The sequence below is a fragment of the Homarus americanus genome, unplaced genomic scaffold, assembly GCF_018991925.1.
Source record: "Homarus americanus isolate GMGI-L3 unplaced genomic scaffold, GMGI_Hamer_2.0 scaffold50564, whole genome shotgun sequence".
Classification (NCBI taxonomy): domain Eukaryota; kingdom Metazoa; phylum Arthropoda; class Malacostraca; order Decapoda; family Nephropidae; genus Homarus; species Homarus americanus.
Window position 1 is genome coordinate 5,515,587 of NW_024715014.1, and position 25,565 is coordinate 5,541,151.

The following is a 25,565-nucleotide window of genomic DNA, read 5'->3' on the forward strand; positions in this document are numbered from 1 at the left end:
GGTTGTGGTTGTGGTGCTTCCAGTGGGTGTAGTTGTTGTATGAGAGTTGATGGTGGTAGAGAATGTTGTTTTGGGGATGTTAGTGGTGGTAGTAGTGGTAGTAGTAGTGGTAGTAGTGGTTAGCTCAATGGTGCACCTCCTCTCTCTCTCTCTCTCTCTCTCTCTCTGGTGATAGGGGTGTGAATAATGGTTAGAGAGAGAGAGAGCACAAATACTGATAAGATAATGAATAAATAAAAATATGATGGTACTGTAAACTAAACTAACCAATTTACTGCTAATTTAAGATGCACGTTATACAGTCTTTGTTCTTATACGGTGTTGGATGGTTATGGTGGTGCTGCCTGTTGAGCCCTCTAAGAACTGATCGCTTATTGGTCCCGCTAACACTTTTACACGAAGCTGTGTGGTGATGTTAACTCCTCGTAAGATACTAAATAATTTTGGACAATATCTCATCAGTATCAAACAACTTACTGTGGCATATTTCCTCGCGTACCAAATTTGTTACCATCATTTTAAAGATTATTTCACAAAGGACTTTTTTTTCACTTTATACACAAGAGAATTGAATAAAAGATAGAAAATGACAACTTTACCCGCCTTGTAAATATGACCGTGTGTAGGTACAGTCTGTTCTACACCTCACTCACTCCCTGGAGCTACCAAGCCTCAAGCATCGATAGTTTGTGCGTCACTTACTGGAGAATAGCTACTGTATATGAACCTGCCTGGCTGTTACACTCTTCTGTCCTTCAGGTCTGCACTAATACATTGAGACAATCAGGTCGTGAAATGTTCCCAGATGCCGTAGCTTATTATACTTCCTCACGACAAGTCAGTGATGGATTCGACTAACTTTAATTTAATATTACTCAATGTGACGTAGTGTCTCTTAGTCTGACGGAGATACCACTTTGTAGAGTCACTTTGTTTTTACTAATATTATGTTACGTAAGTGCAATGCAACGCGGCCGTGTGTGTTCATTGTTCGTTACCTGATCATCATACAATACAAACTGATAAAACTGAAGAACATGTATGTTAATGGTCATACGTATGTACGGGTTATATTGATTATGCTTGAGGAAAAAAACTATTCCAAAGTTGTCTGACTCTAACACCACCAACACACATTAAGATACAGAACAAAGACAAATATTGTTTACTATATCCACCGCTTATGTCTAGTGCCAGCGTAATACTCTTGTGCGTCTACTGCTACAACAAGAGTGCAGCTTACGTGAGGAGAGAGAGGTGTGTGATGCGAGGCGAGGCGAGGATGTGTGTCGTGTGTCACCGTCCAGCACCACACTTGCCCTCCACCCAAGTCTGCTCCGCCCCTTTGTTACCTCCCCCTCTCTACCACGCCTCCTCTAGCTTCCCTTCACCCCCGCCCCTGCCAACCCCTCCCTCCTACTCCCTGCCTCCGTAGCCCCTTCAGGCCGCCCCCTGCTGCTCCTTTCTACCACGCCTTCCTGCTACTCCACGCCCTCACCCCTGCTTCTCCCTTCTCCCCCCGCCTGCTAGCTCCATCTCCTCCTACTTGCCCCTGCTCGCTCCCCTAACCCGCCTCCTAACTCCCCTTCCTCTACCCCCCCTGCTAGCTCCTCCTCACCCCTCATCGCCACCCCTCCCTCTGCCCCGCCCCCTGTTAGCACCTCCTCTCTACCACGCCCTCTGCTGCCTCCCTTCCTCTCTCGCCTCAGGCTCCCTTGCCTCTACTCCGCCCACTCACTAGCTCCTCCCTCTCCACTTCTGCGCTCCTTGCCTACTCCACCCTGGCTCCTTGCCTCTACTCCTTCCCTACTAGCCCCTTGCCTCTCTCCTCATGTCTTACCACAACCACAAGTCCTCTATCCACAACAACTTACTAGGACCCCCCACCAAACCCCTTCATCACAAACTACAACCTTCACCATGACCAATATAACACAACCAAACATTCCACAACCAGCTACAACTTACCTAAACTTACCACAACCCAGTAAAACTAGCCACAACTCACCATAATCCTCTACAATCAATTACAAGCCACCATACCCCATTACAACCAGGCTACAACTCACCACAACTCACTAAACGTCATCACAACCCCGTACAAACCACCATAACCCGCCACAACCCTCCACGTCTCTCCTTGCAGCTACGGTGGTGACACAGTGAGGAGAGTGAAGACTAGAGTGTGTGTATAGTCGTGGACGATGGGTAATATGACCACTCCTATTGGTGGACCAGCCTGCCTCCACCACTACCACCACTACCCACAACCATCATTACCCACCACCACTGCTACCACTACCACCACCACTACCTATCACCACCACCACTACCACCATCAGTATTTCTCAGGAAGTTATGGTGTCACGTAGTTTTTGGGCGTTTGGTAAAGAAGTTATATTTTAATTACATAAGTGCAGTTTATATGAGCATAAGATGAATCATTCTAACATTATATGACGTACGTGTGTGTGTGTGTGTGTGTGTGTGTAATTATTGACTTCGGAGACGACAGCTGCAGCAGGAAGGAGAAAACAAGTGACAATCACACTGTACGAGTTAGCAAGGGTCTGATAGTGTTTACTGTGTTAGGAGAGGCGCTGGTCCTAGTCCTGATGCTGCAGCTGTGGTGTTGTGCAGCTGAAACAACATATAAATAAGTTAATTTCATGAGAGATTATTATATTTACAGGTGTGACCAGGTAGTATGACCCAGAGTACAGGGAAATGTACAGTATAAGCATCACGTGACGCCCTCTACCTGAGACTCACTAGAACCTCCCTGGGGCCTGGACTTCTGTATCGAGTAAGTTGTTTTGTGAAGTAGTGACCCAGAACACACACAAACAATAATCAGAATTAAGCGTGAGGGAATTCGTGTAAGAGTGATTTAATTTCAGTAAACACCTAAGCATTATTTTTTTTCTTTTTATGCTTAACATATTTTGTTTACTTCTCATTATCTTTTTATAACAGGAGATGGAAAGATTTTTTTTTAGACTACACTCTAACTTCAACTGTTTACCAAAGTCATTACCATACACTTGGGTTCCTGATTCATTAGGTAATAGTTCAAGTTTTGTCTTTTTTATCACTGGGAAAGTCTGTCTTGTAGTGAATTATTACTTAGGTGAGTCACATATTTGATCACATTACTACCAATTTGTTTTAGAAATCCTTGTGGAAGCTGATTAACTCCACATACCTTATCAATTTGCTGCTTCAACTTGTTTTTAGAATCGTTGAGACTTTAGATTCGGGGTGCCTAAAATTCAGTTGATCCCCGGGGTGCCTAAAGTTCAGTTGATCCCCGGGGTGCCTAAAGTTCAGTTGATCCCCCGGGGTGGTGTAAAGTTCATCATTATTTTCCATCTCTATTTATATATTACTTTACACAATATTAAGTAGAGTAAGTCATCATCCTCGATCATCCAGATTGTCTAATGCCACCTTGTTTTCTCTTTCTGTTTTATCTGATTATATCCCCCCAGCACGTGTGTCCCCAGAGACCCCCACCCACCCACCCTCCTCCCAACCCCTACTCCCCCGTCGACGTCTCCAGTGAAGTGTGAGAGTAAATATTGTGCGAGAGAGCGCGAGGACCCGGTAATTGGTACACAATACTCCCCTAAGCCAGCCACCTCCACCTCGTCCTCTCTTCTTCCTCTTTACCCCGTCTCTCTCTTCCTTTTCCTCGTCCCCCCTCCTCGTCGTTCATCTCCCTTCTCCTATTCCTCCTCCGCCTCTCCTCTTTCTCCTTGCCCCCTTCCCCGCTCCTTCTTTCCCATCCTCCTCTTTCTCCTTCTTTGTCCATCTCCTTCATTCTCATCCTTCTTCTTTCTCCTCCCTTATCCTCCATCTCCTCCTCTTCCTCTTCAGCATCGTCGTCGAGGTTGCTGTTGCTGGGTGCGTCGTGACGTCACCTGCGCCATGTAAACAAACAGTGACACTCCATACTCCATTGCCTCCACTTTGTTCACATATCGCTCTGTCATTGAATTACCTTGGCACTATGGGTCAAGGTGTTATCTTGGTACTGTGGGTCAAGGTGTTATCTTGGCACTGTGGGTCAAGGTGTTATCTTGGCACTGTGGGTCATGCATTACGTCATGTTAGTAAATACTTATCAAAATATTACCCAATTATTATTATTTTTTGTTAGTGTAGAGTTATTTATGACATGATAAAAAGGAACTGATTATATATCATTGAGGTTGGTGTTACAAGTATGTTAATAGTTAAACAGTAGATGTCTTTAAAGAGATGATTTAAGTAAGAAACTGGATAAGCTGGCATGTAATAAATTAAACCCATTCTGCAGTGACAAAAACATCCTTACAGACTCTCAGTATGGATTTAGAGCGAGAAGGTCGACTTAGAGTGCTCTGCTATCCTTTACTTACGACATCTTGAACTCCTTTGATGATAGTCAGTTCACAGTCAGAATATTCGTGGACCTCTCTAAAGCCTTTGATACCATCCTCCTGTCAAAGCTTGTACATTGCGGCATTAGGGGCTTATCCCACAATTGGTTTACCTCATATCTGTCTAACAGTAAGCAGTATGTCAGCTATAATAATCAACACTGACTCCTCATCTATCTTGTATGGTGTCCCTCAAGGCTCCATCCTCTGCCCTGTACTGTTCCCTTTATACACAAGTGAAATAGTCCACTCGAGCTCACTTCAGTAATCTTTATCCCAGCCACTCACATGTTTATTCCTTGATTAGAAGCCAGGAAGTGGATAATATGTTATAAACTTATCTAAAACCTCGAAGAAACCCATTCAACAATCTTTCCAGAAGGAAAAACTTACCCCCAGATCTGGACCCCTGTACCTTGGTAATACAGTCCTCAAACGTGAAAATAATAAATTCCTTGGGGTTATTGTTGATTATAAACTGGACAAGTCGTTCAGTAAAATCAATAAACCGTGCTTTAATCTTTCCCTGTGTAATTTTTTATGCATCAAATAATCATTCATTAGTTGTTGTTCTGTCACGAAGGAACGTTGCTCTAACCCTTTGATAAACTGACCCGACAACTCAATTAACTTGTCAATAGAAACTCTTTCAGCTTCATCTGTTTCCTCTTCGTCACTTTCATTGCTTTTTTTCAGGATTCAGAACAATATCTACAATTTCAGAGTCGGAATAGTGATGAACAACAGGTGCATCTTCGTATTCACTCATCCACTCTGTCAGATTTTCTTCACTGAGCTGACTTCCTACCTCCTTGGCCACAGATCTTGTAACACCTCTTGTACTTGCCTTTGAAACCATAGCTGGGATTAGATATGTGCAAAATAAGCTAAGAATCACACAAAATCAAGGGGCTACCACCAGCAACTGCAGAATGAACAAAGTGAGTGCGGTTAACAGAGGTGCCGGACTAGAAAAATCGGTGCTAAAAGGGACCTGACCGACCCTTGACCGACCGCCCAAGCGGTTAACGAGCTGATCAGTGGCCAAGAGGTAAACAGGTCAATTTGTAGGTTCGACCAACCACGGCTCTCGAGTTGAGCAATGTGTTTTTCCGATGGTTCAGGCAATTTTAACACACTTTTCTTCTATGACGGAGCCCTCCCCCCGGTTAGGAGGTTAGGTTACATAATTTTAAGTAATTTGCGAGGGAAGCGTCAAAAAAGAAAAATGTCTTAGAATTGTTTAAACCATCGGAAAAACACATTGCTCAACTCGAGAGCCGTGGTTGGTCGAAAATACAAATTGACCAACAGTTGATGTGAATGGTTGAGGAAATCGCTAGTTTTCCTTGTGTTGGTCGTTTAAATTCTACAGTCAACCCTTACGTTTTCTTTAACTAGAAATATATTTATTAACCTATTTAATAGTGGAGTTGTATTCTTTTCGGTGTGACTCTAGAACAAGAGCATGTGATATAATTACATATTCCCGACTCTGTACAAAACTGACTTGAATTATAGGACATGCAGTAATACTGTATGGGTGGGAGTGTCCAGAGCGTGACCAGGAATCTCAGTGTGTTTACCAGTGAAGACGAGATATACAGTTGTTTAGAAGTGTCTGCTCTAAGTAATGTTGCTTCTTACAGTCGACAAACCTGGATTGTAACTCACGATGAATACAGTATGTAATCTACGTTAATTTCTGTCTCCTAGCTGATACAAAGTGAACGTATTTATCTAAGGTAGAAGAAGTACCTGTGAAATTCTTAAGTTGTTTTTGAACATTGTTTCAAGTTATAGCTTATGTCAGCCAGTTAGGTGTACTCTCACACCTCAGTGAAAATCGTAAGTTACAAAGAATATTTATCGTGTAAGCCTTATATAATGAGGCCCTGATATGTTGTGAATAAAGTACAAAACAGGAAAGTCTTGCTGGTTGAGGAGTGTGCAAAAGAAACTACCAAAAGTCACTGGGTAAAAGAAAGTATGCCCGAAGAATATATTTAATAACACGGAATAAAGTAAATACAACAATTAAAGTGTTCCAATAATTGAGTAAATAACACTGATGAGTCAAAAGTAAAACAAAATACAAATAAAATAATAAATACATATGTGGCAGTGGTAGGTGGGGGGGGCGTGACTTGGTCGTCATTCGTCAGGTTACTAAACATTTAAGACACATCCCACAACACTGTTAAACATTTGTACACATACTTGGGTAAATAAAACATGTAACAGGTGACTAACACGATGACAAAACTGAAGACGAAAAATAATATGAAAGATAAGAATAATAGTGAAAAATATGGCACTCTAGGTGAGTTGCCGAATCTAAGTTTTTAGTGGGAAGCATTTTATACATTGTATCTATTTCTTAGGTTACTTTAGTGTTCTACGAGAAGGCTGTACAATCTTCTATATTCAAATCTTCATCTGATTATATAATACTCGTCGATCCTGTAGCGAGACAGCTTGTGATTATACAACACATATCTCGAGTTGACCAGCACATCTTGATCCGTTCAGTGTTTATCCACTCTTTTCACGGTCACCCTGGCTAATTACAGTGGAAACTCGCTTTTTCTCGGTATAACATCAGTGAAAGTATTCTACACAGTTTTATTAAACCACAGTGCAGTGAGTTTTGATAAGAGCTTAAGGGTGAAGAAGTAGGGGGAGAAATAATAATAGGTGAAGAGGATAAAGGAAAGGGAAACGTAATCAGACTCGTGACCGATCGCCCAAGCGGCTAACGAGCCGATCAGTGGTGAAGAGGATTAAAAAAAAGAAGAGATAAGACTGTGAGTGGTGGGGACAGTTGCCAGTTGTACCTTTAGTGTGGACATTGTCTCGTGGTGTACGGGAGAAAGTTGGTAACAAATGAAAGTAAAAAAGAAATTGTTCATCACACACACACGCGGCATGAATCAATATAGTCATCATTAGTAAGTGCTGCACACCAGGTGACTCCTCGTGCTCTGTGAGTGGATGAGGTGTGAATAAGCAGTATCTCGGCTACAAACACGGCCACGAACAGCCCACATGACGCCCATAATTAAAGGTATCGTTCAGGAGGAAGATATGTAAGGAATAAATTGCCAGCATAATTAATTAGTACCTCAGTGTTGGAGTGGTTGAATGGTCCCAAAGGCTTGACGACTCGTTAGGGACAATTAGCGAGGCGATCACTGCACTAAATCACCTTTCACTTACCCATCTCTAATCTTGGGTACCCCATTCTGTATCTGGACAGCCTCCTGTTGCCAGTATAGATTATTTAATATTTTTTTATCTCCTTCATTAATGTCTATTTGTTCCCAAGATCTGAATAAGTTTATTGTGATTTACCTTATCAATAGCTTTTTCAAAATCAACAAAGCAGATGTGAAAATTTCTTTTGACTTCTAAAGCCCTTTCACTCAAAATTCTCAAACCAAATATAGCTTCTCTTGTTCCGTTTCCCGTTCTAAATCCATTTTGATCTTCAGATCACTCACTTTGCATTCTAAACTTTGTTCTCCTTGACAGTATTAGGTAGGATCATTCTACCAAAAAAATCTACGATTTCCACCTATTCTCTCATAACAAGTCTCTATGACCTTGAGCTTTTGGCCTCACGGAAATTTAGCAGCTCCAGTTGTTGTTTAAGACCGGTATGAGGTACGCTGGCGACATAATTGATTGGTCACCATAATAAAATGCAGACGACTTAACCTTGTACGTACTTGTCTTGAGGTGATAACATTATCTGTCCTCTACTCCCTGCCCACCCCTTACCCCACCGAACCCCACACCAACCCAACCCCTTCTCTCTTACCCCACCCCGCGTCCTCCCCTTCTCCCGTTTATAAGTGTTTGGTGGCGTGGATGATGGACTTTGTTTTACCTAACCATTATCTTGGCCATAATCATCCATATTAGATCACCATTGTTTTATTAGTTGTGATACAGCGGTGTACTAGGCAGGTGTCACTCGCTACATCTGACGGAACTCATCAGTGACGGGTGAAGACAGACTTAGTCTAGTAAACTGACGGGTAAAACCAGATTGATTGTAGCAAACTGTTAAAAGGTATCTGCACAAAATCTGGTTAAGATAACAAGATCATCTACCTAAAGGCCGGTATACTCAAAACTTTTCTACTAATGACATAACAGTTCTGTTAGCTAACAGTAAAAAATTAAAAGTTGTACACAAAAATTAACTAGCAAACCTTTACCGTTCAAATAGTTGTTTGTTAAGTACCGCTAAACACTGCTAAGGATAGCAGGAGTTCACCATATACTTTTACTTTTATCCTCTTCACCACTGATTGGCTCGTTAGCCGCTTGGGAGATTGGTCACGTCTCAGTTACGCACTGTTGGCAAGTACTGGGCATGTACCGGCTCCTGAATGTACCTGAACCTGCTCCAGTGTTGGTCAAGTCAGGCCTCGGTGCCGTCACAACACCCTCTGGCAAATTGTTCCAAGAGTTCACAACTCTCACTCCGAAAAAGTTTGCCCTCACAGTTTTCTGGACTTGCGGCTTCTTCAATCTTGTGCTGTGACTCCTTGTGGGGCGAGCGTCCGCCAGCTACAAATAAGGACACTTGACTGAGAAGTGCTCCTTGAGATGCTTATACACCTCAGTTAGGTCACCCCTTGCCCGTCTGTAGTAAAAGCTAGTCAAGTTCAGGCGCTCCAATCTCTCAGGGTAGTTGAGGTGCAGAAGCGCAGGCACCAGTCTGGTGGCCCTCCTTTGAACATTTTGAACCAACTGACAGTCCCTAGTATATCTCGGGGACCAGACGGGGTGACAGTACTCCAGATGGGGAAGCACTTCACTCTTGAAGATCGTTACGAGGGATGGACCGTCCAGATATCTATACGACCTTCTTATAAGACCTAATTTATTTGCTCGATTTACCTTCTCGCAATGGCCCGAGAACTTCAGCTCATTGTCAACATACACACCTACTGTAGGTCCTTCTCACATTCAGTCTCAAATGGTGCAGTTTCTTCATCCCGTTGGGACATATGATACGCCTCCTTACCGTTGGTACATCCCAGGTGCATCCTCTTACACTTTGTGACATTGAATCTCAGCAGCCATTTTTCGACCATTCTTGGAGCTCACAGAGATCCTTCTGCAGCTGTTCACAGTCCGCTTGGTTCTTGATTTCCCGAAATAACTTGGCGTCATCTGCAAACATTTGTATGGAGGAGTGTACAACGTCAGGCATGTCATTTAGGAAACAACAAACAACAGCGGGCCCAATACACTGCCCTGTGGTACCCCGCTTATGACAGGTACAGATGATGATTTTTGTGCCATGAAGCACCACACACTGCTTGCGGTCATGTAGAAAGTCTTCTATCCATGCAAGGACGTATCCCCGTGATAGGAGGTGGCTAGGGTTGAGCATCGCTGCGTTGTCTATTGAAGGCTCTTAATTTCCTTTGATTTCGTGGGCCACAGTTTGGGGATCTGTAAATACTGTACACCCGACAATAAGTAAGTCCCCCCCCCCCTATTTAATTTAATTTTACACCACTTGGACTCTGAATAACCCCAATAAAATTATGAAGATTAATTTCAATATTTACATTTATTTACATTTGATCACTAAAATAAATCGAATCTATACCGTTTGAAGGAGGATTAACCAAGGCTAGTCTGTGCAAGTTGAAACGTCATGGAAATGGAAGCCTCAACCCCACGAAAGAAAAGGAAGCCCAACTGGACAGCAGACCAGACTTTATTATTGGTGGATGCCATTGAAGAAAAAAAAGGGTAAACACAAAAATTAAACGACAATTCATAGAACCTAATAGAACCTGAGGTGAATATTTACTTTCCCTAGGGGTTGACCAATATGTTTTTCTAGTGTATTTTTGTGTTTTAAGCGAATACAACCTTTATTTTCGGCGGAAATTGATATCCCTCCTCTCCCCCCAACGATAATGGGGGGAAATCGGGGTTTTGGGTGGAGGAGAACATGAAAACGAGTCACCTAAGCTAACCTAACCATACCATTGGGCCACGCCGTGTCCGAAACTACAATACCTTAGTTAGAAGTCCGAGATCATGTATTTACAAGTTTTTGATTTTATCTTCTTTACAACCCTTCTTGGCCAATTGCAAAACCACTGATACTTGTTCTTTCTAAATTTACAGTGCGGACACTCAATAGACTTAGGGAGAACACCGTGATTACGTAGAAATTCTATAGCTTTATTGTCTTTTTCGTAAAACTCAGCAATAAACTTAAAATAATCGGAGGAGCACGATTGACGCCCAACCTCGACCACGATCATTGTCACACTGGTCGTTGAATTTCCAAGCCGTACATTTTCAAATCCTTACCCAGGCTCCTTTGAAAAATGCAAATGTGATTGGTAAAAAAAATCGCGTGCTGATATCGATACATCATTGGTACGACTGAATGACGTCAATCAATATTGCGCCTGCGTGATCCACAACTAACTCGGTTTCACGGCGGTATCATCTTCTGACAAAGACTGAAAAGTTCCTAAAATCGATTAAATTCCATTTCCACCAGGTATATATGGGGTTCAAAATGCTCAGAATAGGGAGATCTAAATGTTTAAGTAGTATATAACTTTCAGGCGCACTATGTCCGCAAGTTAAATAATACCGAACCTGACCTAACATAGCCATAGATTGGGTATGTTAGGTCAGGTTTTATTAGGTTCTTTGCATTATTAAACACAGAACGCACTAATATCGTGATATTAAATAGAAAAATGCATAGACCCTAATAGAACCTGACCTAACCTTATATACCCAGGGTTTGTTGGGTGAGGTTCTATTAGGTTCTGTGCAAAATGTTGGGTAAGGATGTAGACAATGGCTACCACCAGAAGTTGTGTGTTGATTTTTTTTATTTTTCCTATACAGGTACATATTGTTTTGATGATTTTAAGTATTTTAAAAGAAACGACAACTTTCTATTATGATTTTTAAGTAATTTTTTATTATTTATTTACTCAATCCCTCTTTACAATTGCCCTCCCGGCATTATTTTTGTTGTTTACCTTGCTGAATCCCTCTTCAAGAGACGTTTCCTATAAATGATGGTGAATGCTTCCACATAGTCATCCTTGCCATTGCTGATTTATATCAACCTCAATATTAAGGCAAGTTGTGAACACAAATTAACATGATAATGCATAGAACCTAATAGAACCTGACCTAACATAACCAACGTCAGCTTCTATGCAATATCGTTAACATTTTTGTGTTTAATATCATGATATTAGTGTGTAGAAAAAAAAATCAACCAATTCGGACAATTCCTTCTGGTGGTAGCCGTTATCTACACCTTTACCCCAAAAAGTTAAAATTGAATGGTTGCTTCAAGCCTTTCCTCAATAATAAAGTCAATGCTGCTTTCTTTGAATTTCTCTCTTGGTGAGTGGGAACTTCACAAACTGACAAAAAAATTTTGGTTCAGTTAGTACATTCAGTGTCTGAGTTATAGTACGGCTGATAGTGGACTGAGTGGTTCCAAAATCATCACTGCTACACAGTTACATTCTTCCAGTCACTAAATAACGCAAGGTTATGGCCACTTTCATCTCTGGGGTTAGAGCCCTGTTCCTCCCAGTTCTACTTTGTGATGTTTCCCTCACTGCCATGATACCTGCACGGTCCAGTCAGTATCGCATGTTGAGTTCAGAATCACTTTATTCATTAAATATATCTCTCCTTTCCCGATAAATGCGTTGCCGCCGCTGATGTTGTTGGTTCGCCTTGGTATCAACTAACAGACAACTAACACGGGACTAAATAACTAAAGTAAAGAATATCTCCAGGAGCCTCTTAACTTAACAGTACTATTAAGAACCTCAAAACTTTTGTGTATGTACTATGAGTGCTTAACAGGAAAATGTCAACCTTAAAAACTGTTTATTAGCACTTAAAAATTTTGTGTATGCCGGCCCTGATGAAGTAAATATTAATCTGTTCGACTCAATGGTGTCTTGTTCACTCTTTTGATAATATATACTCACTTTACATAAGACTGTGTAGTTTTTATTGTGTCAACTTGAGCACTAAGGTAGTTCCGTTGTTGTCTCCAGGCTCGTGTGTAATTAGCGATGCGTTTCTCTTCCCGCATGTGGACACCAACACGACACAGTATACGGCAGAGTGAAGGGAGGTGACTGAAGCGACGCCGTACCAGAGGGTGAAGCATGATGAGTGCGTTAAGGATTCAACGCCTCATGTACGTCGTGGGTTTCCTGGTGAGTGAACAATCATCGTCCTGTTTATTTATTTTATGCTCCTTCGCTTGACTCACTACCTCTTTGTGGCCTCACTGGAGCACCAAACCTGTACATCACTCGCCCTCTCCCCTGTAGATGTCTGAATAACTGGACTTTAGTCACTTCATTCGGCCTTCCGGATAATTGAATTTTAGCTTTAATAATACCATTTTTTTATTTTCCTGTACTGTATAAACTTCCAGGCCCATTGAAAGGGGTTAGTGGAGGGGAGAGAGGAGAGAGTTTCAGCAACACACGAAGTGGATTTGGCTTACTGAAGGCATTGTTTGTTTACTTGTATGCAAATAAATCACTGTAGTTTGTTAAGTCGCAGTGCTTCAGTTTATAAAATTAACAAGTGGAATGGTCAGGTTTGCTAATCACATATAAAGTGTCAGTATTCACAGATCTTGAGGACACATTACTAAACACAACAATATATTGGTGCACCTCTCGGCAAAGAGGTCCCCCTACCCCTCCCTCTCCTTACGTCACAACGTTTCATCACACTGCCACCGACTAGCAGGTTAGAGGCAAAGACTATCTATTTTATTACCCATATTAAAACTAGAACCATGCAAGAAGTGCTTGCATTCAGAGATGGAGGTGGAATGCTTATTCAGCATAAGAATGGAGGAAACTGCAGTGGACCTATTGGCTCATATTAGGCAGCCCTGTTTACACTCAACCCCTATGGGTCATATATCCCGCCAACCTATATTTGAAGCTACCCAGAGTTATTGATGATGTTTGGTAACTTGTTCCACTCATCCACTACTCTATTTCCAAATCAGTGTTTTTTTTACCTATCTTGCGCCTAAATCTAAATTTGTCTAATTTAAAACCACTGCTATGAGTTTGCTCCTGGTTGAATAGTTTGTGTTCCTTTGTTATATCGCATTGTTTAACCCCGACTTCCATTTATGCACCTCAATCATATCACTCCTCACTCTATGTATCTTGAGGTAGTGCAAATTCAGATGCTTTAACCTGTCTCTGTACTCAAGGTTCCTAATGCCCAGGATTTGTCTTGTCATCCTCCTCCGGAATCTTTCTAGGGATTCAATATCCATTCTGTAGTACAGTGACCAAAACTGAACTGCATAATCCAAGTGAGGTCTTAACAAGTGCAAGTATAGCACAAAAGGCTGAGAAGGTCACTTAGACAATACATGTAGAAGTAAAATACACCAAGATCACACAGCCATAAGGTAGCAGATACTAAGCAGAGACTTTTGCTGGAGAAGTTATGATTCCACACACACAGGCTGTTGAAGGGAGGAGGGAGAGAGCAGAGTGAATCTGAGAGAGAGAGTGAGAGCACTGAGAAGGAGCAGGCTGACAAGGTCTTACACGGCTCGCCTCCTGGGAAACTCGCAGGCTTGTGACATCACATTTTATATAAGCAGCGTTGGTTAGTCGATACAGTAGGCGACACTTTTTGTCAGGATCATTGGCACCCATGTGTCAGTAATGGTTTTCCCTCCAAAAAGTGCTGCAAAACGCGAGAGTCCACAGGTAATGTATGGCAAGAGAGTTTTTACGACAAAAGCCAAAAGGTGTGTCATATGTTGTTAATAAAAAGGCATTTAGGCTTGTGGAAGAGCAGGTTGAGAATCACGTTTAATTACTCCGCTCAGTCTCTTTTGAAGATTATTCGATATTTTAGTTACTGATTTAAGTTTTCTTTGTCAATGCATTTGTCAAGTACTTTATCATCAGGACTGAAGGTCTTATGAACCTTTTAAATCATAGGTATTTTTCCTCTTGGCTTGTTAATCTTTTAAGTGTTTCTTGGCAAAATTTTGAATTTTTTAGAGATTGGTCTTTAAAGTCTTGTACAAACATACTTTCCTTATTAATCCAAGTTTCTTTCAACACTTTTAATGGACCTCTGACATGGTATCCTCAGGACCTTCTGGGAGTGATGCTCATCATCCCTCAGCTCGTGGTGCACCTGCGACGTATGGGCATGACTCCACTAGTGGGTGGAGTTGTACGTTCTTTCTATGGCATCCTGCAGTTAGTGTCAGCCCCCTTGGCGGTGAGTTCCTCTTATGTTTTTGCCTATGATGCCTAAACTGGGATCTCCTTTTCTTTATATATACTGAAATATTATTTCATAATTAATCCTCCTGTCACCATTACCTTGAGCAATGTAAGTTGATTTGCTCTAATATCCCTCTTTAAAGTTAAGTAGCTGGCGAGTCAGGTCTGGTTTACTGAGTTAGCTATCTATACTTTCTGACAGTCCAATGTGAGGAGGAGGAATTATGGTGGAACACAAAATATGCTCTGTCTACTTTATCCTTAAGAGTAAATTTTATACATACACAAACTTATTAGATAGTTAGAAAAATACAGCACCTGAGCCTTGCAGTCACTCATCACAGATATACAGGACTCCTATATTCCCCAGCAGCATTGATATCCACCTTATAGGCTTTATTTAGCTTTCACAGGTGATCTTTATACCAGTGAGACAGTCAGCATTTATCTGACTGATCACTTAGCTGTTACAGAGGCTGAGTCCCTCTGATAGTTTCTTTTAGGGAATCTGTACACTTGCCACCACAGGACTTCATATTATTGCAAACCAGCTGGTCTGAACCACATCAATCCATGGAAAATGCTTGAGTCCGTAGTGTAAACAAAATTATATACAGTATACTGAGATTTTGAACAAAATCTATTTTTTGGCCACAAATCCTGTAAGCCAGGGGTCACCAAACTACGGCCCGCGGGCCGGATCCCAAGTCCTTCCCCGGCTCGTGGTAGCTCCGCCTACGCTCTGACGTTACCAGAGCTTTCGTTCTGGCTTGCAAGTATTGAACAGAATGATTATGCGGCCCGCGCTCGTCATTCTTTCAGTTATCCGGCCCACTGTGAAAAAAGTTTGGTGACCCCTGCTGTAAGGCATAAGACTTACAATTTTTGTCATTTTCAGCCAAAAAATAGATTTTGCTCAAAATCTCAGTATAGGTACTCCTGAACATGCTGATTAAAGATCTGTTAACCAAAATTTTATATCTACATTATTACTTATTCAAATGACTTGCAAATGTAATTACAATTTTATAAAAGCTATTTGAACAGGTGATAATCCAGATATCAAATTTTGGTCAACAGGTCCTTAATCAGCATGTTCGGGAGTACCTATACTGTACCTGTGACTTCTTTTTCTAAAATAGATAGCACAATAAAATATCCTAACTAACTTTATCAGTGCGTAACAGAGAAGTGACCGATCGCCCAAGCGGCTAACGAGCCGATCAGTGGTGAAGAGGAAAAAGTAAAAGACTGTGGCTCGGGCCACCCTCTTCAGGCCATAAATGCAGCCCATCACTTTCCATGGGTATTATTACCTCTCATACTTTATACTTTATTGTCTTCGCCACTGATCAGTTTGGTGGTCACATAATACATGTTTTATTCCTTAATTCTAAATTTCATAAATGAATCAATGTCTGAGATGGAAATATTGTGGTAAATTATTTAAAAACAAAATATTTGGGATCTCGGGGAAGCGTTACGTGTACACACAGGTGTTTCTTTACTTTTATCCTCTTTGCTACTCATATCGGAAAAAGGAATTTGTTATAGTGATTTACACCTGAATAATTTATTAGTGAAACAACTGCGACTCCATACAAATACACTAAGGTAAAAAGACGAGGCCCTACACCAGGCAATTAATAGGTAGTCAGTGCTTATCCCCAAACACATTAGAATGGATAGTTTTATAAACAGAAAGAATTATAACCAGATTTCAAGAATAGCCCCCTCTCTCTCAAGAATAGCCCCCTCTCTCAAGAATAGCCCCCTCTCTCCTCCAGTGTAGACAATAGCAAACTTTATACACTAACCTTACATATAAACACACAACAAACACTGATGAATTAATATACCTACACAGGACAGGTTTGATATCTTGAATACCAATCATAAAATCATCTACCAGTGCATACCATCCTTATAGCAATAAAAAGTTAATATTCATTAATGTATTCATGAATCATTTCAGTATTCACGTTGGAATACTGAACTCTTGTATTCACTCCATCCCAGTGACGGGGACCTTAAATATTACATACACAGTGAGGGGGAAAAAGTTACAATATTTTGATGTTACACCGCTGTTGTATAAATCATAAGAGATTGTAGATCTAGTACTAACCCCTCAGTATGCTTTAATACATATTTTTCTACACAAAACCTTTCATGAATAGATTACTATATTTGTGAGAATGGATCCAGTTTACCACCATCATAATATTTTATCTCAATGTGTCACAATGTTACTGTGAAAAGAGTGTGTTTGATGATGTCAGCTGGATAACAGTAGTTTTCTTGTTTGAAATAAACACAATAACTCGTCAGTTTTCATAAAATTGGGAGATATTATCTCGTTCATTTTTATTAATTAATAATTCATGACACTAAACTAATACCGGGTAGTCTATTACCATACAGGTAACTTGTATATCTTGCAACTCAATTACCAATTTGACCTCTCTCAAAGCCTGAAGGGTTGTTGGAATGGCATAATAGCTAACCTTGTTCTGTGCTTAAAGACCTAAGTTGTTGAAGCATAGTAATAACATTATATTAACAACCAGGGTCGGTGTAGTGACAGGTGGGGGCGACGGCCGCTGCTTCTGCTGGGTCTTGTGTTGTCAGCTGTTGGCTATGTGACTCTCGGGGCTTCTCAATCCTTATTGGTTTTGGTGGTGTCAAGAATTATAGCAGGTAAGATATAATTCATTATACACTACTGTAATTTAATTTGGATATTCTGTACTCACTTATCATAACCGATCATTTTAGTTTTTTTTAAGAATATGAAACTTACAGTATTAAAGTTAGAAGTCACAACTGAAATTATTACTGCACTGTATGGACTGAACTCTTAGGTTTGCAGTGTTTTGTCCAGAGTCACAGGTGTATGAAATGACTCCATCTTGTCATCAAACATCAAAGCTAAAAAAAAATATTAATAAATTTAAAACATTTGTTTATCTGTAATATATCTTAAAGTTATGTACAGTATAAATTAATTTTCTTAATGTGAAATTATGTTCCACACGTGAGTTGCTAATCAGTCATTTACGTAACAATGAAGTAATAAGTCCATAGTGTTGAGGATGGATGCCATTAACAATAGTGATACAGAGATAAAAGACTTGTTGGTGGTACAGTGGTAGCACGTGTAACTCTCGGTCCGGCATCCAATGAGAAGGGTGTTATCCAGTGTGAACCTACCAAAGGACTAGTAAGCTGATAAGCGGTGAAAATTAAAAAAAAAATAGGATGTATAAACAAAACAGGAAAATTTCAAATGCCATGTATTTTTAAGATTACAGGGAACAATATATGAAAACAAAAACATTACAGTCCTAGGAGAGAACTTTGTGACGAGGAGAGTAGCATGATAGACATTATGGAGGAGGGCAGAGGAAGGTTACAGCAGAACACACTCAGTTCAGTTATAGTCTGTCACTTATTAAAGCATTCATTGCCCCAGAAGATGTAACTAAGAAGGTTAAATAGAGTGAGCTAGGATATATGGATTTTGGACAGTATACTAATAACAGGTAGACAATATGATCCATTAGTCATTATAGATACTTGTGCTTTATTAGAGTTGGCTAAGATTAAACATGTAGAGTATGGAAGAAGTAGGAAGGCCGTGTAAACAAATTATATTGAAAATCATGTGTATTTTTTTATTAAACTGTATTTTAATGTCTTGCTTGAACATTTAGGAATCTTCAAACACACCACAACATTATGTAAAGCAGTGTTGGCAGATGTCACTTCTCCTGATGAAAGGTCGCAGGTATTTGGAAAATATGGCGGTGCATTAGGTCTGGGCGTCATCGTGGGACCTGTACTGGGAGGTGAGTGGATGCTATGTGTAGTAGGTACCTGTACAGTATTTGGTTCACCAGAGAGGACTACAGAATTTATCCCTCATACTCCTCAATGTTCTCTTGACTCCTTATTTAAGGGAAACCATGAAAGTTGGAACAAATTTAGAGGATAATAACTCATAGTAAATTGCTTAAGGGTTAAAAAATGGTGAAGATGGACATTAGTGGGGGATATGTATGTTTGAAACACAGTACTGTAAAGTATTCATAATATTAAGATAACCTGTTTGCAGTTTAGACAATACAGTCTTTGTAAATTATAGTGAGTGTGATGTGTATTGTGGAGGTGACAGTGGTGACTCTCCCTTAGGGCACCTGACGGAGCTGGAGGGTGGCGGCTTCTCTCTAGTTTGTAACATCTGTGCTGTGATTTTCCTGGTTAACTTTGGTAAGTATGATTTATGCCCCCAAAATCAATTCATCACATCTACTTGTGTGTATTTGTTTATATTGATAAGATAAAATGAGAAACATTTACTTAGCAAACTGGCTTCATCGTCATGTGTTGTTTAATATGGATGACTTTTTATTGTAATGAACTACTAATAGAAAGTTAATAAATCTCATGGAATTATTATCTTACTAAAACATGTTTAGGTTTATAATATACTATACAGTTGCCTCAAAACACTGCTTTGTCCAGGCTGCATCGGAGATTTCAATAAGAGATTTTCGGTCATAGTTATGTAAGTATTTGCATTCAGATCCACAGACTATCATCTGTCCCAGGATTCCCCAGAACTTACTCCTGCATTTAGAACAAAGGTCTAAAGAATACAGTACGTTAGAAATGCATATGTATTGGGGTCGCTAGCATTCAATGATTACAAAGTGGATGCTACTTACTTCACTGGAGGAAACGACATTGCTGTAGGAATTCCAATTTTCCAGTTTTGGGCCGTCCTTGTATCTGAGGTTTGGCGACCACAGTGACCTTCATTTTAAAAGTTCTCTGGCTGTTTTTACCAATCCTCTAAGATTTTGTATCTCTCCGGGGACTCGGTTTTTAATTCCATTCACCCATCCCAGTATCTGCCTCCCCCTGGCCCTCCTACCCTCAACTTTGCCCATTAATATATCTGAATGTGATTATTGTATGATTTTTTCTATATATATTTGTTTCATTAAACCAGGAATGTTTCATTGAATATTTGCTTTCATGTGCAGTGTTGTGCTTGGTGCTTCTTCCTGGTGTGTTGCCGTCTCCCCAACCTGTAAATTCCCAGCCGACACAAGAACATTCAATCTGTGTTCAGAGACAACCAAGCCAAGGACAACCACTTCTGGAGCAGTTAGTTCTGGAACAACCTGGGCAGGAAGGATGTGGCCAAGGACAACCACTTACTGAACAATTAATCCTGGGACAATCAGAACAAAAACTGTTAGTCCAGAAAGAGGTAGAGACAACCAATGGTCACTCACTCCATGGTGAATCAGATCAGAAACAAATGGAGACAGAGTCACTGAGCCAAGTTTTCCAGTTCATGAAGGATGTCGACTGGCAAGTGTTTGGTGACATTTTCATAATAGATTTCTTCATGACATTTGCTTCCTATGCCTTCAGGTCCAGCTTTGTCTTGCTAATTGATCAGATGTTTGGTGCAAGCCCAAAGACTATTGGCTACATCATGTCATTTCAGGTAAGAAACTTTATATTTCTTTGAATTGGTGCAATTGTTTTTCCAGGTGCAGTGTTGCCATCATCAAGAGCAACACACTCCCTTCATTTGCTGTTCTTGATTTTCTCTTAACTTGTTTATCATAATGTTTGTCACTTTGTACAACCCAACATTATGCTGTCTAGTAATGTATGCACCACTTACACCTCTTGGATGACCATCATCCTTCTATTCAGTATGGTACTTCCTTTCCTCCATCATTCCCCTTCATTATGACTAGTCTTTTGCGTCCCAGTTCCCATTCTCTCAGTATTTCCATACCACCTCAGCAAACCTTGGTTACCTGTTTCTACAACACTTCTTTCACTTCCACAGTGTCCTCTTGTCCATATTTATTATTCTTTCCATCATATTCTCCCCACTTATTGGATTCATGCTCTTCATTTCCAATTTGCCTTTTCTTCCTGCATCCAGAGTTTATGTTTCATTCCTTCACAATGTTGTTTGCTAAACTATTCCCCTATACTGTATATCATTCATAAATCACTTTTATAATATTGTTGGAATATTTGGCCATAGCCACTCTTGGAAGTATGACTCAGAAATAAAGAATTATAACAGTGATGTATTCAACCTCATGTTCCTCTGTAATTTCTTTACCTATCTAAACTATTAATCCCTTCAGACCTTTAGGAGTAACGTAATGTTATATCATCCCCAAACATCTTGCCCTATAACTGTCTTCATTCCTTAAGTGTTAGTGGTAGTATGTATCACACACCGAGCTGCACTTTGAATGTTTTATATGTTAGCTTGGTTATAACAGTAGTGCAGCAGTTGCCATATATATATTTTTTTTACTTTATGATTGACAAGGAGAGGTAAGCTACACGTGGCGGTATTCCCTAAAAATTTGACTAATCAGTAATTAAATTAGATTTACCGAGTACACCTTGAGATTTAGGGATCAACCCAGGGTGCCAGCTGAGTGGGACTGGAGTCACACATTAATGATAGGGTAGGTTCCCAGTTATGCTCTGCATGTTCTCAGTGTGCTGTGTATAAATATAACTGTTGTAAGCACGTGGAATAACCTCCCAGAAGAGAATGTTGATACCACCAAGGAGTAAGCTTTTAAGTGATGAAATGATAAACCAAATTAATTTAAATTGTTTAGGACATTACTTGTCAATGGTCCATTGATGTCATAAAACTGACTGCCCGACTGGCTACAGAGCTGGCAAGTGGAGTTGATGAAGTAGATCAGTCCTTTATTTAAAATGATTAAGTGTATAGAACCTTAATTGTAATTTACTGCTGAAGTCAGAAATCACACACAATTTGAATGAACTGTTGGTAGTACTTGCCAACAATCTGTAACAGAACCATTACTTACCAACAATGTATAATAGAGTGCCAGTACTTGCCTACAGAGTGTGACAGACGTGACCGACCGCCCACCCGGCTAGAGAGCCGACCATTGGCAAAAAGGATAAGCGAGAAAGTATTATACAGTAACAGTAGGCCCGGGGAATGTCATCATATAGTGCATGTGATATAATTCAGTAAACAAAGGGATTTTTAATTTTTATTATTTTTACTAGGGAACCATTGGAGCAGCTGCTGGGTTCTTCACAGGGAAGGTGTCCCATTTGTATGGTGACTCACAACGTGAACTGTTTCACAGTTGTGTCCTACAGGCTCTGTCTCTGCTTGGCCTCACTGTTGCCCCAACAGTCACTTTATTTATCATCTTGTTAGTCCCACTTTGTATAAGTGGAACCATCATACAAACAAGTGTCTCGACCATCATAATTAGTCGCTGTAATCCTCAAAAGGTAAAGACTATATCATGCCTACCTTAGGTAGCCTGTTATATTACATATTTCATAATTTCAATACAATACTCTTCCTAATGGAGTTGGAAAATTTTTTTAGATATACAGTACTAATTTTCTTAGTGACCCTGACATAACATTCTTAACTGATGTACTTTACATGTTTTGATAATGATATTGTGAATAATTAGTGTTTGGCCCCATTAGAAGGTGAGCCTGGGTTCAGTGGTGCTACCTCTCCAGTTTTGAGTCACAGTCTGGATATTAAGATTCGTCTCAGGATTTCAGTCGGAGTTGGTGAAAACCTCATAGGTCGGTGCCTGTGGTGGTTCTGGCTCCTAGAAAACCTCAGAGGTCCTTGACTATGGCACTAAAACCTTAAAAAACAACAGAGGTCCAGACTTGAAAACCTCACAGCTCCATTTGCCTTTGGCACTTAAGAGGTCCTCAGAAACCTCACAGGTTTGCTCCTGTGGTGTGCCTAAGTCATCTTTCTGTAGCTGATGGGAGAGTGGTACATTATTCAAAATGTTTTACATTTCTAGGTCTATATTTAGTACAGTACTTGTACTATATGTTTGTTATTATTATTTTATTTATTTAGTTATTTTTATTTTTTAGATTGGCGCAGTAACTGGCTTAGGACAGAGTATCCCAGCAGTGGCAGGAATGACAACTCCAATCCTAGCAGGACTAGCACAGGAAATTAGTGTGTATGGTCCAGGAATAATAGCATCCTTGTCAGCTTTTATGGGAGTAACTCTAGCTGGTTATATGGCACAGAGAAGGAAAACCAAAGTAGAATAATTTAATAGCTTACACACTTCAGTATTACTACTTCCTAGATATAAGTTTTACTATTTTCTTCTTTTTCCTGTATTCAATAAATAACTTATTATTAGTACAGTATTATTAGTTTTTGTGTTATCACTAAGATTTTATTCAGTATTATTGTGTAATTAATTTTTTAGGCGGATATGTCGGTATTGTGATATCGAAGGGAACCGTCATCCAGGGTTGAAGGAAATGCTGTTGTGTCTCAACTTTGTACATATGGTCTAATCCAAACATCTTCATATGTGTAGCTGCAGTTTGGATCCATTTAGATTCACCAGTTTCATGACTCGTATATTCTAGCAGTTTCTTAAAAGCAATGTTATCAGGATCACCACGAATAAAGCCTCAGGGCTATCATGAGGTTGACTTCAATTATTCTATCTTTGACACTGGGTATACCTAGTTCTTTCCACATGTTACTGGTAAGTACTTTAGTGCTCATGGGACATCCTAGGATAATTCTGAGTGCTTTAATTTGCATTTTTTCGAGTTTGTCAATTTCTTTCCTGTCACGGAGGATCAGGACTGGTGCGTGGTAGTCTATCAGAGATCTTATATATCCTAGGTACATTGTTTTAACAATTCTAATATTAGCACCATAATGTGGGCTGCACACCGCTACACTTCTAAGAGGTTTCAATCTGTCAGTACATTGGCGGGTTAGCTGTTGTATGGCAGGTAGGGGTACAAGGGACGGAGACACCAAGATATTTAAAAGAAGAAACTTAGTCAATAGCGTTGTTACCTATCTTAAGCTTGGCGGGGCCATGTTTGTGGTTACCAGCTTGTTTGTTGAACACCTTAGTTTTCTCAGTTGATATATAATAAGACCGAGGTTCTCACAGGTTGCACTTCAGACATGTCACCACCAATTCACGGTGAATACATTGCATATGCTGATGATGTCACCCAGATCATCCACCATCCAGGCAAGGCCAAACAGATGATGGCATTGAAAACAGCTCGCACCATAATACAAATCAATAATTACGAGAAGAAATGGAAAATAAAAACTAATACACAGAAACTGAAAATCAGACACATTTCAAGGATAAACCCAACACCAATCACAGTAAACAACAAAGAAATACAATACTCAAACGAAGGAAAAATACTGGGGTTAACATTAACAAGAACAGGAATAAATAAACACATAACAGAACATAATAGACTAGAGAAAATACAACTACACCTATTTAAAGCACTTGTCCGCCCCCATCTTGAATACCCGCCAATACCATTAAGCATGATCAGCCGTGCCAACCAATTAAAACTCCAGGCAACACAAAACAAAGCCATCCGCAGAACCTCCAAACAATTTCCCCCATACACAACCAAAATATAAGAGCTTCACGAAAAATACAACATTTTGCCATTAAACATACAGACAAGCACAGGGAGTATGGTACAAACTAGAAGTCATGGAAGACGAAATATATACAGTACTGTACTCGACTAAAAACAGAGGACACCACAAGCTCACACAATTGGTGGCCTAAAAGCCTTCTCTATAACCCTGAAGAGCCACAACTACTGTACACTAAACAATAAACAAATAACACATCCTTATCTACACCTCCTTTTAACCAACACTAACAAGCACCCTATAGCCAGACCCATTATACACCACACCATAAATAACTTCTTGATGCCAGTCACACCTTATTTTAGACCATACAGTAATATTAAAAATAAAAAGATGAGTCTTCTACTAGTTACACAAGGACCTAGTAGACCTCTACAACTAGCACAACAACAAATATCTCCTTGCTAGCTAGCTTAACTTTTCCCCCGTTCCCTTTGAGCTCGGGCGACCACTTGGTGCGGCCATCACCACAGCCAATCAAATCGTCTCAGCTAGGTGGATAGCCCACCTGCTCTTATTTTCTACTACTTTACCTCCCATTTCATAACTTTCCTTCTATCTTTCCTCTTCTCTCCCTTCCCATGGCAAAGCATTGCCATTTTATCTCCATTATCATCATCATCATCATCGTGATGGCAGACAACACCAAGCTCTTAAGCAGAGAAGACCTCCTCTGAAGAAGCTCCTCCACAGCACTTCTACTATGCAGCAACTTCCCAGCACCTGACTGTTCTGTACCTATAATATATAAAGAGAAAACGCTATTGTGAGTTTCATTTCTCCTCTCCATCCTTAGTGTGAGATCTCCTTCATGTATGTAACTATGTATGTATTTGAGCCTAACAAAGAGAAAATAGACAAACACAGAGAGAAATTAGACGTCTGGCCACATACACTACCCTACAATGTTGATATTCCTGGATCTGCCCTAGACAGGAGGTCTGGGCCCCCTGCTAAGAAGTTAGGTAACTGAGTTTCTTTGGTTGGTTAGGTCAGGTTCTATCAGGGTCTGTGCACTGTTGTATCGTTTTTGTTACTATCATCCAAAAATCTCTCTTGAAAAAAATAACAAAATCAAACAATGTGTTCTGGTGTTAGCCATCTGCTCCAAGATTACTGAAATGTAGAGAAAAAGAAAACTGTGCTACATTAGTCATATAATTAGCGATGAGGGGATAATAACAGAAATATTAATGGGCAAAGTTGAGGGTAAGAGGGCCAGGGGAAGGTTGAGACTGGGATGGATGGATGAAATTAAAAATGGTCCGA

The 25,565-nt window shown here is 40.2% G+C and overlaps 1 protein-coding gene across 13 annotated transcripts; it reads left to right on the forward strand.

The window, feature by feature from the left end:
* The first annotated feature begins 5,946 nt into the window (after positions 1 to 5,946).
* Positions 5,947 to 22,994, forward strand: LOC121854088 (major facilitator superfamily domain-containing protein 9-like). 13 transcript variants are annotated; one of them, XM_042348523.1, is made up of 10 exons: positions 9,786 to 9,926; positions 10,069 to 10,205; positions 12,518 to 12,682; positions 14,616 to 14,747; positions 17,323 to 17,452; positions 18,469 to 18,603; positions 18,947 to 19,024; positions 19,804 to 20,276; positions 21,860 to 22,093; positions 22,715 to 22,994. In XM_042348523.1, the coding sequence occupies exons 3-10, from the start codon at positions 12,632 to 12,634 to the stop codon at positions 22,898 to 22,900; spliced, it is 1,419 nt and encodes a 472-aa protein (XP_042204457.1). In that variant the 5' UTR covers positions 9,786 to 9,926; positions 10,069 to 10,205; positions 12,518 to 12,631; the 3' UTR covers positions 22,901 to 22,994. The 13 variants fall into 13 exon arrangements, with proteins under 13 accessions (XP_042204418.1, XP_042204471.1, XP_042204462.1 ...); XM_042348484.1 differs by lacking the exons at positions 9,786 to 9,926; positions 10,069 to 10,205 and adding an exon at positions 5,947 to 6,108; XM_042348537.1 differs by lacking the exons at positions 9,786 to 9,926; positions 10,069 to 10,205 and adding an exon at positions 5,947 to 6,108 and having other exon boundaries at positions 12,560 to 12,682.
* Positions 22,995 to 25,565: the final 2,571 nt, after the last annotated feature.